At 36.2% G+C, this 11,177-nt stretch overlaps 1 protein-coding gene across 1 annotated transcript; it reads right to left on the reverse strand.

The window, feature by feature from the left end:
* Positions 1-4,484: 4,484 nt before the first annotated feature.
* Positions 4,485-5,079, reverse strand: LOC116259446 (cysteine proteinase inhibitor 1-like). Its single transcript, XM_031637274.2, has one exon. It carries the CDS (start codon positions 4,986-4,988, stop codon positions 4,680-4,682), a length of 309 nt encoding a protein of 102 aa, XP_031493134.1. The 5' UTR covers positions 4,989-5,079; the 3' UTR covers positions 4,485-4,679.
* Positions 5,080-11,177: the final 6,098 nt, after the last annotated feature.

The raw sequence follows: 11,177 nt of genomic DNA on the forward strand, positions 1-11,177 counted from the left end.
GTAACTCTTCATTTTCCTCAAGCGTCACAGTAGGACCCGGCACGATAAATTGAGGTAAGCATCCTGAGCCATGCGTGGTCCCTAACAGTTCAGCAAAAAACTCAGTACAAGCTGTAAAAATGTCAAGATCGTTTGTCGCTAGTCGACCCTCATGAGAGATAGTCTCAATCTTGTTACGGCGTCTCCTCCCATTGGCAATCCTCTGAAAGAATTTAGTGTTCATGTCTCCATCCCTCAACCATTTAATTCTAGACTTTTGACGCCATAGGCGTTCTTCTAGCCATAGTAGCCTAGATAGATCATGCTTAAGTTTGCATGCTTATTCTATCGCCTTAGGCATGTCACATTCACTATGGGTTTGAATGAGCTTGATTTTGGTCTTTGTCTCCACAATTTGGTTAGGGAGATTATTGGCTTCACCCTTGCACCAAACGTTTAGGTTGTCCCTGGTGGCCTCCAGTTTATGGATGAGCTTTGTATCTGCTGCCCAGGCTGAAATGATTTGATCACTATAACCTGCCATGTCCTGCCAATACTAAAAGTGGCGAAATGGAGAGTGACCCCAAGTGGTATACCTGCGTTTGGAGATATGAAGCAAAATAGAATTGTGATCCGCGATGGTTCTCGGCTGCACTTTCAAGTGCAGAGTAAGTTTTGGGTCATCCATCCATTCCTTGGATGCTATCCTATCAATTTTTGACATGACATTCTCTTGTCCCATACAGTTGTTAGTCCAAATGAATTTCATGTGAGGACATGATATTTCATATAAGGCCATTGAGAAACAAAATTAGAAAGAGCAATACAGGTTTAGTTCTTTCATTGTTGTTTGAAATAGCATTGAAATCGCCCATGCAAATTACCGGTGCACTACAGTAATTCACTACAAAGCTTAGACTCAAAATCACTTCCTTTTTTATTCTAAAATCAGTATGCATAAAAACTTTGATAGCCACAAAACTCAGAGCCAACTGAATTTTAGAGAAATGTAAAACGATCCAATGAGGATGAGCATACCAGTTTTGAAGGGTTACCTCATATGGGTCTCATAAAGCGATGATGCGTCCACGGTCCTGAAATATGGATGTTAGAGAGTAGCTACATCTGTGGATTCTTGAAATGGAATTTCTGAAGTTGTTCCATATTAAGTTTGGAGTCAATTGCATGAGCAATGGTTGCGTTCATATTCTTGAGAGTCCGTAAGAACTCGTGTTAAGCTGGAGGAGCTGCCAGCCCATGGACATTCCAAGTAAGGATATTGATGAGCAATGGTGACTGAGCCCCCTCCCTTCTCCGCTACCCAATTGGCCTTTCGAGAAATCATCTTCATTATCATCATCCATTTCATCTAAAGGGGGTCCTTCCTCGAGCACCGGTGTAACCTCCAGCATGGTAAGGTCAATGTTTTCCTGTATACACCCACCTGCCTTCTCATTTCTGTCTTCTCATTTCTGTCGCTCTCTTTTGGTGGGCTGGTTCGCTTTCCTCCCTGTGCTTAAGAGTTCGTTTCTTCACCTTCTCAGACATGTGGTTATTGTTATGATTTTCTACTTATTACTTTTATAGGGGGAGACTACTTTTTTTTCATATGCATGGGAGAATTGAAATTTGCCAGCTGGCTGACATTGCAAGATGACAAAAAAAAAATATTTGTACTGGTTAGAAAAAACATATATTGTTGTTAAAACCATTAGAATATATTGTTATAATATAAACCATTATTAATACGCCCATAGCGGATGTTTTTAACAAAGCTTTTAAGTTTTAATCATCCAGCAACATCTGGTAGCCAACAGATTTCAATTGTCATATATACATGCATTTGCACATAATCTAACAATTTTGTGCAAACTTTGTTATTGTTTTGTTTCTCATTTTCTACCTACTTCACTTGTTAACATATCTATACCTTTAAACTCCATCAATTTCACTTTAAAATTGGGCTTTCTCATTGCAATATGAACTGAAACCATACATGAAATAATAATTTAACTGGAATAACAAGTAGTGAGATGTGGATCGCAAACAGGAAATGGATTATTGAGAAAAATAAATAAATAATAGAATTGAACTTTTATTACTCTAGTCAATAACGAACACGCTGGAAAATACCAATTATATATGGACAGATTCCAGCCAACTCCAGCAACCCAAACCTGTACACCAAAAACCAAAGATGTGCAAAAGCACTTTAAATACAATGAAAACACGAGTTAACAAATAAAAAATGATTCTATAAGAAGTGCAACTCAAACTATTGACCAAAAGTGAAAATTTAGCATTTTTCAGTAAACCATATAAAAAAATTCTGAGAGTATATATTCTTTTTTGGAATTAAGGAGAAAAAAAAGTCGTCAAAGCTAACCAAAAATTTCTTTTTGCTGAAACCACTACAGGAAAACAGACCTATACTGGAAACAATTTGCACAGGAAAGGCAATTTAGTGCATGTTTCTGTCATCAATTTGCACATAGTACGATTTTGTAAATGCAGATCGGCAAACACCTATAATATGATTGCTGATGCTACTTCACGAGTATTAGAAGATAATTTTTTTTTTATATTCTATGTGTATACATCCTTGTCTCATGTCTCATATATTCATTCACACAAAACTTCTAAGCGAGAAATGTATCAGATATAAGTTGAAATATAAACCTAAAAAAAAAAAAAAAAAGCGACATTGATTTTACATAATCATGTTGCAATTGTGAATGCTCAAAAACACTCATCTTCCAATAGCCACTCCAGTTTTCAAGCTGACAGTTAACACCTGTGAAGACATTAATGTTGCTTATCATCTTATCCATAGGTGTCAAAATTAATACAAACATATAAACAACAAACTATACATTCTTTCACTATATGTTACCTCATCTATGCAGGTATTGAAATCATACCCATAGAAAACCCACCTTTTTCAGAAGGCACTCGATGGAAACGTTAAAAACATTGGAGACAAAAAGAACCCGTCATTTTCTCCTTTATTTTGAAAAAAAAATTCCAAAATAAAATTTTCATGGTTTTTTCGCTTTTTCATTGTGATTTATCACATTATTTTTGTTTTAAAGTTTAAAATTTAAGTTAAATTATATCTTTGTTTCTATCATTACTAAAAACATCATTTATATCATTTTGTCATGTTATTTTGTCATGTTTTCTTTTTAGTGTTTTTGTGCTAACTTTTTCCTAATTTTAAGATTTTTCCTTTTTAAAAAATGCTGAATTTTCTTAGATTTTTCCAGAATTTTTAGCTAGCTTTGCCAAAAAATACCCAAGGAAGACCTCACCATCCAATTCTAGTTAACGATATTTTGTGGGTACGATTGAAATCAAACTGGTGGCTTGGCAAGAAGCCTATCAAAGTTGTCTGAATTGAATTGGGGAAACTGGACCTGAAGTTAGCTTTTCAAAATTATGCGATTAGTTTTTCTATTGAAATGGATTATATTTCACTGGCATAGATTAGTTTCTACTCATTAATGGTTTAAGTTGAATAGTGTTGTAGCATATTGGATACTTCACCATCTCAGTTTGAACTTGAAAATTAAGATGGGTCGGACGATTCTTAGACACGTAGATGGCTTTGAAACTACATCCTCAAATGTCAACAGTGGAGCTCCGGTTTTACCGTCATTAATTATCACTGGTTATATATGTTCCTTTTAAAGCGTTATCGTAGTTGATCACACAAAATTAGGGATGTCACGGGATTTGATTTTAATAAGATGCATATTTTACTATATCTGTTTTTTTGGATATCTGAAGAAAAAACTATGCATCTCCAAATGCATAATGTGAATCCAATCCGAATCTGATTTTTAGATTAACATCATAATCCGAGTCCTATTTTTAAACTGGATCCAAAACATTAAGTATAGGATATTTATTTAGAACTATATCCAATCCAAATACAATTAATATATACTTAAATCCAAGTCTAAATTTGATGAGATGTCATTTCTTATATCCGAATCTGTTCCTACGCTTAGTCGGATATCAAATTTTTTTGCCATACCCAGTTTGTTTTAAGCTGTTGAATTGAACTTAAGACGTAAATTGGATTTATTGACATCCCTACACAAAAATAATCGTTCGTCTCGTCCATCTTGGAGAAATAAAAAAAAAAAACGAAAAAAGCTCCTTTGAGCAGTTCTTCTTCGCTTTCTCCCTCAACGGGAAAATAAAAGGCGCGAAAAGCCTTTAATGAAATAGTGAAATAAAGTGAAGTGAAAGTAAATGATCGGCCTTTTCGAACAGGCATTTGAGTGTCGTTGGAGGTTGGTAGGTCCGGACACATAGTGCTCCAAGTGTCGCGCAAGGTATTTTTGGTGTAGTGTCTGAATCCAAAATCTGAATTTCTGAATCGGAACTGAGTTCTATTTTTGGATTAACATTCAAATTCAAATTGGATTTTTTATATGAATCTGAACCATATATTGAGTATAGGATATTTATTCAATTCGAACAACTACGTACAAGCAACACTTCACTTACGGGATATCAAACAAACAAGGGCGCCAAACGGCTTATTACATGATCACAAAAGGAACAAAGAGTATGTCGTAGATAGAAACGCGGTTCGTAGATGAACAGATCACAAATATGGAAAATGGCAGACGGAAACGCAAAGGTGCAACAGAGAAGATGGCTGCCAAATGAAGGCATGCATGGCTTAATCAGGGGAGAACAGACGCAAATGATCTGAGGGTGTGGAGGTCCTCCCATGGCTTATCATACACAAGACCCTTGTAGAACCTGACATTGAGCGCCTCGTCGAGGGCCTTGATCAGCATGCTGTAGTTTGCTCCGGCCACCACCTGCATCTGAGCCTCCACCACTTCTACGAACACTACAGATGCTTCTTCTGACTCTGCCACCGCAAACATACCCAGCTCCTGTACATGTTCATTGTTCTTGACGTCCGGGATCGGCTCAAAATTGACGAGAACTTGACCAGTGGTTCCTGAGGATTTGGAGGAAGCCATTAGGTGAGGGAAGTGAGAAGGGATCGGATCTATGGAGGAAAGAACTGAGAAGATTGCTTTCTGTTTCTGGAGAAGCTTGAATTGAGTTATGTTTCAGCCAACGATGAATGATGGTCGTGAGAAAGCTGCCTGACCTCACTTTTATAGGACTGATTTGGCACGTTGTGGGATAACAAAGATAGCGTCAGCATGCAACTAGAAAGAGTGTCTGACCCGTTGTCCTCCTCTTGCTCAATTTTCAGATTCCGGCGCCGTTGTTCTCAAGATCAAACTGCACACAGCAAATGCGTTACGTGGTCAACCTTTCTTTCTAATTCCCATTCCCTTCCCCCACCCTTCTCCTTCTATCTAGATAGTTATGTAGTTTAATTGAGTGCTCTAAGATACTACTCTCAATGGATTCAGTTGAATTCCTGTTGGCGATTTATTAGGAGTTAATTTGGAACTCAACGGTCGTGTTCCAAGTCTATCTACTTTCCAATCAACGGCGGATAAAAGAATGTTGCATGGTACAGCTCACTCCCATTTGCATGGTTTAAATTATGAGAAGAACTAAAGATTCCTTTAAAAAAAAAAATTATGACTTCCCCTTTGAATGGGAGGGTTAGCCCCATCACAGAGTTGAAACCCCTTTTTATGGTGAGATTTTCATATGCTTCAATATGCACGTAGCACCTACCACTTTTTAGGGTATAAGAACACCAATCAAACAAGAGATGCAACGCCCCAAGTTCACCCTTAACAAGTATGCCTTTCGTGCCCAAGAAAGCTTGCAATTTAATTTTAAGATTTAGTACATTAAAAAAACAATTTCACCCCTTTATCATTTTTTGGAAACAAGTCAATAACAAATTGCGGGCTCTTAGACTTTGGCAAAACAATAATTGCATGTGTCCTTGGCAGCATAAATGCTCTGGTTTTGCTGAATCCTCCATCTTGGTTCTTCGATCTTGGCTGTCCAGCCCATGGGCCCCGTCTTGACAGCCTGGGTTCAAGCCTGACCATCATGGGTCCAATTGAGCTTTAATAAAAAAAAAAAAACTAAATAAATAATAACAATAATAATATTTTTTATCGGGTTGAGTTGGGCCCCATTCATTGTTGGGTCCAAGATGGCCAAAACTTATTTTTACAGTCTGGACTAAGAGCCCGAATGCCCAACAAGCTCTCTGGTCTGATGCCTAGCCTTAGTAGTACACCTCTATAACAATAAATATAGTTTTTCTAGTTTTACTTTTCTTTTTTTAACCATGATGGATATTTTGGTCATTTTTCAGCATCTAACATGCAGTCCCATGTTGAGGTAGGGATGTCAATACATTCTATTGCAGTTGGATATCCGAGGAAACAATTCCAAAAAAATCTGATATGGAAAGAGATTTGATGTCTGATTAAAAAAATCAGTCGAATTTTGATTCAAATATACATAAATATGCAATCAGATTTGGATTCCGTTTTGAATCAGATTTAACTTCAGACAAATATCACGCACTCAACACCCATACATTTTGAACATAGGCCCGATTTGGTTAAACTTATTTCATATTTTGATGTGAATGCAAAATTTGGATTTCAATCTTTAAAATCTTATGCAAAATCTTAACCTTGTATGTGTGTATTTTGCAATGTTTAATTGGGAGCTCTAAAATGTAGATAATACTCTGAATGGATCCAACTGAATCCTCTTGACAATCTATGAGTGAATTTATGAAACAACGTCCTTTCGAGTCTGTCTACTTTTCCAAAAAAGAGTAGATATAAGAATGTTGCATGGTATAGCTCACGCCTCTTTTCATGGTTTGAATATTGAGAACTTTAAAATCTTTTCCGCCCAAATTTGGGATTCAAGCTTAAGATTCAATACACAAAAAAATTTAAAAACCGGAACTAGTCCCCTCGAGTAACGCTAGGCATCGAGCCTCCAGGCCTGACCCTCATGGATCTGGTCCGGGCCCAGTTCAATTTTAATAAAAATTTAATAAAAAATAAAACATTTATGTTATGAGTGTAAATATAAGAAAAAAACACATAATTATATTCATAATTTTAATAATAATATTTTTTATGGGATGAATCAGTACACTGTCAACCTGGGCCAATGCCGCGCCCAATTTGTAGTTGGGCCCAAGCAAGCCTGAGTCGGTGTCGGGCCCAGGCCAGACCAAACCCAGTTGGCCCGAGCTGCTTTGGCGAAATAATTAAATCAAGAACAAATTGAGGGCTGAAAGACTTTGACAAAACATAAAAATTCTCCAGTTTTGCTCGATCCCCAGCTTTCTTTCTTCCTTGATTTGAACGAACTCTTGGCTATACGGGGTGATCCTTACCTAACGTGTCGATCTTGTTTCACAAAAAATCATACTTTCTTTTGTTATCGCTTCCCATGACTATATAAGCATATATTTGAAAAGCAGATATGAATTATAGGTTAGGCGCTTCTTTCTTTCATTAAATGGAAAAAAAAAAACATAAATCTGTGTGCGCTTGAATATTGAGATGTGGAATATTGAGATGTTGTAGAAAGATAAAGCTTTTAACATGATGTCTCATATTAAGGTAGTCAATATATTCCGTTTGAATTTATTATTTGTTGAACCATTCTAAAAAAATTGGATATGGCAAAAGATTTAAAATCCAATTAAAAAATAGGATATATATATATATGTGTGGGTGTGTGTGTGTCCAATTCCGGTTGAAATTCATATTCGAATCAAATTTAGTTTTAAACAAATATCCTATATCTAATGCCTTTACGTTTTGAAAATCGATCAGATTTGGTTCAAAATTCATATTCAAATATGAATGCAAAAAAATGGATTTAGACCACATTTGAATTGTGAAATCCGATTTCAGATTTAGAGTTATATATGACTTTTTTCATAAGAATTTGACAGACAAAGGAACATAAAGCCCAGTAATTTCTTCTGAACGCTGGTTGCTACAACTTGAAGGAGCTCCTGCTTCAACTGACTGGGATCAGAACATGAACTATTGTAAAGGAGTCAGAGAACCTGTGCATCAACCTAGTGGATTTGTATAACTCTTTTGGATCTTCAGCAAACATGTCTACCCTAGAAGACAGCTAACAAAAGAAAAGACTCGGTGGACCATGGTCATTTGCATTGCAAGATTGATATTCTTTGCTAATGGGTGTGGAACATATTCGAACTCAAAGCTTTTGAAGAGATATGCAACTCATGGTGCACTTGCTTCGAGGAAAGTAGAGTCGTGTGGATGGGCCATTGAAAGTTTGATCATCAGTTTGGTTTACAAATGGTGCAGATGTCAGTGTGGAGTTAGGAGTAACCTTAGTTGTGCAACAATTACATATTATTAATACTATTCAATGAATCTACCCAAAAAAATGAAGCTGTCACGGTGTTCTATAAATCTACAATGATTATAAGATAGTAACAAAGTATTCTATTGCCAAACAACCATGTAGGTTCACTCAAGTCCCAAAAGTATCACTCAAGTCACACAAGTGGTTGAAAGGGGGGATGTCACCTTTACCAACTCAAGATGAGAATGCGCTGCTGTTATTTGCCACATTAACGACAAAAATCAGATTTCGTTGCTGAGGTCATACACATCATCTCATCAACAACCAAAATAAAATTTCGTTACTATATAGTAGCGTGATTCATTTCTGTAATGAAATATTTCGTTGTTAATGGTCTGGGCTGCATCAACGAAATGTTCTTTTCGTTGCTGAAATTCACACTGCCTCATCAACGAAAACCTCATTTCGTTGCTGAACAGAGTAGGTATGCTCTGTTTTCGCGCGAGCCGGATCGTCGATTTCGTGTATTTTCCGGCGAACTGTTTCGGTTGTTTTCGGCTTTCTAGCTCTGTCCAAGGCCCTCCATCCACCGGCGACCAGTAGGCGAGTCCCCAGACGTCCTGCATTTTGATTTTTGCTATTGAGGGTGCTGGGTCGTTCATATGATTTATCAATTATCCTATATTTGACCTCCTTCTTGTCTTCTCCTCTTTCACCTTCTGGATCAAAAACTTCTATTGAGGGTACACTAAAGAATGATCGATCAGCCTCTTTCCTGCTACATTTTGCGTCTCTGATGTTTGTCTTGGGGAATGATCAGAGCGCTGATGTCCTTCATCTTGTGAGGTGTAAGGGCAGAGCAGGTATTCAGTTCAACAAAGTTCATACGAGCGCTTTTCTGCTTTCTGATGTTTTTAACTTTAGAGGCTGCCCGTTTTTGTATACCACAGATCGTCGTGAACTACATGTAAAGAGTCATGACCGACTCTCTCGAAAATTCGTGAGCCTTCCCCTAAGTCGGTGACTAATAATAAGTCTGATCGTGAACATCCTCGCCTACAAATACAATTGGTATCAACAACCAGACTACATTATACCAGGTATGATGAGACTATAGTGTAGCACGTAGGAAAATTGAAGTCAGCCAACTACTTTTGTAGCCAACTAGATGTTTATTTTTTTAAAATGCTGTGTCACTAAAACAGTCGTAAAAAGTACATTATGTGGCTAAGCAACTCGCTGTCATAAATGCAATTTTAGTAACATAATCTTAAAAATAGGATCCAACTACAGAGGTAACCGATTGATATATATTGTTGCGTATTAGATGTTATCAAACGTCTAAAAATTAAAAACTTATCCCCAAAAGATAGATGTTATATAAATATTGGCCACAGTTTAGGATATAACAATGATTCATGATATTTTTAGACAAATTTTAAAAAATTTGACGTACAACATCAAAGTCTTTTATATAAGAATATGAAAACTAGAATTTGCTGGTTGTCAGGCTCTTTAAAAATACCATAAACGATGACAACAAATTAAATTGTTGCTAATACCCTCATTGTTAAAGTTTATTTTTAGCAATGTATTTTAATTATTTTACCATCCAAAAATATATGTACCATTTTTAAAACTATTTTTTCCAAATGTTTGTCAAATTTTTTTATGCTTAACTAAATTTGATTATATATTTCTTTTTTTTTTTGTGAAAAACTTTTTAATGGCTTAACCTATTCACAAGCTAATTCATCAAATCACTAAGAGGTTGTTTGGCAACAATAACACTTAATCTAATTCAAAAAATGAACTAGATTCATAAAACACTTGTTATAGTGTTCCAAGTATCTGTTTCATTTTGTAAGTAGGTTTAGAGAACAGTATCAAATTGTTACTGTTGCTAAACAACCTCTTATTTCATCTACTCTTAGTGAAATGAAGGAATGTCTGACCTTAAATCCATGGATTTGAAATCCTCTCAAATCAGATCAAGATCCATGGTAAAACAAACACAACCATAATGTTTACCAGATGCCACTGATTTCCATATTCCATTTCTTTGTTCTATTTTCATCTACTCTATTGTACTCTACCCTGCGTGACAGTGTCATAGCCAGCTCTTGTTACATTGACATCTCAAGGGCCTATTGTCAATCCCACATCATCAACCAATGCTATAAACTGATCTTCATCGACTGGAACTGACTTTTCATCCAATTTCAATGTTTCAAACTTCTCACACTGTTTCTTTCTTAGCAATTCGGACGACCAAGAATTATGTTAGTTTCGCAAGTTTTTACAACAGGGGCCAAGATAGGAGGCCGGCAGTGACCATGGATTAAAAAAAATCGAAATTTTACTTATTAACTTTAAAAATGTCAGTTTAACCAATACAAAAAGTTTGAAAATTTGTGTTTTTGCTCTTATTAAATTCTTGAAACTATAGTTTGGCCCTTCTAACAAAAAATTCCTAGCTCAGCCCCTGCTGGCAACAATTATATGACATAGAGTCGAGCTGTTATTGTGATATTATCATATTATCGGCAAAAAACAAACTGTCCTTTGTCGATTGCAGTTTGCTATGATTAAATGTATCTTTTTCTTAATTCTATGTGTGAAGGCATTGCAATCATATGGTATAGAACCCATATCAAAGAACATGGCAAAAAGTGTGATTTATGCCACATGAGGGATGACTTGTTTGAGAGTGTAGCACCACAAAATCAAGGGCGGAAGGAACGGAGGGTTGGCAGGAGCCACGGCCCCCGTCACATTTTTTTTTTAAAAAAAAAAACTACTTATATTTCTAAAAATTTTCAGCTTGGCATAAGTAAAAATCCTGAAAAATATTATTCGGGACCTGCACACTATCAATCGACGAGTTTAATTACCTTTGGTGGAAG

This window comes from Nymphaea colorata, chromosome 8, assembly GCF_008831285.2.
Source record: "Nymphaea colorata isolate Beijing-Zhang1983 chromosome 8, ASM883128v2, whole genome shotgun sequence".
Lineage (NCBI taxonomy): Eukaryota > Viridiplantae > Streptophyta > Magnoliopsida > Nymphaeales > Nymphaeaceae > Nymphaea > Nymphaea colorata.

Coding starts and splice junctions, on each gene's coding strand:
- LOC116259446 (XM_031637274.2), bottom strand. CDS start 4,988: ATGGCTTCCTCCAAATCCTCAGGAACCACTGGTCAAGTTCTCGTCAAT.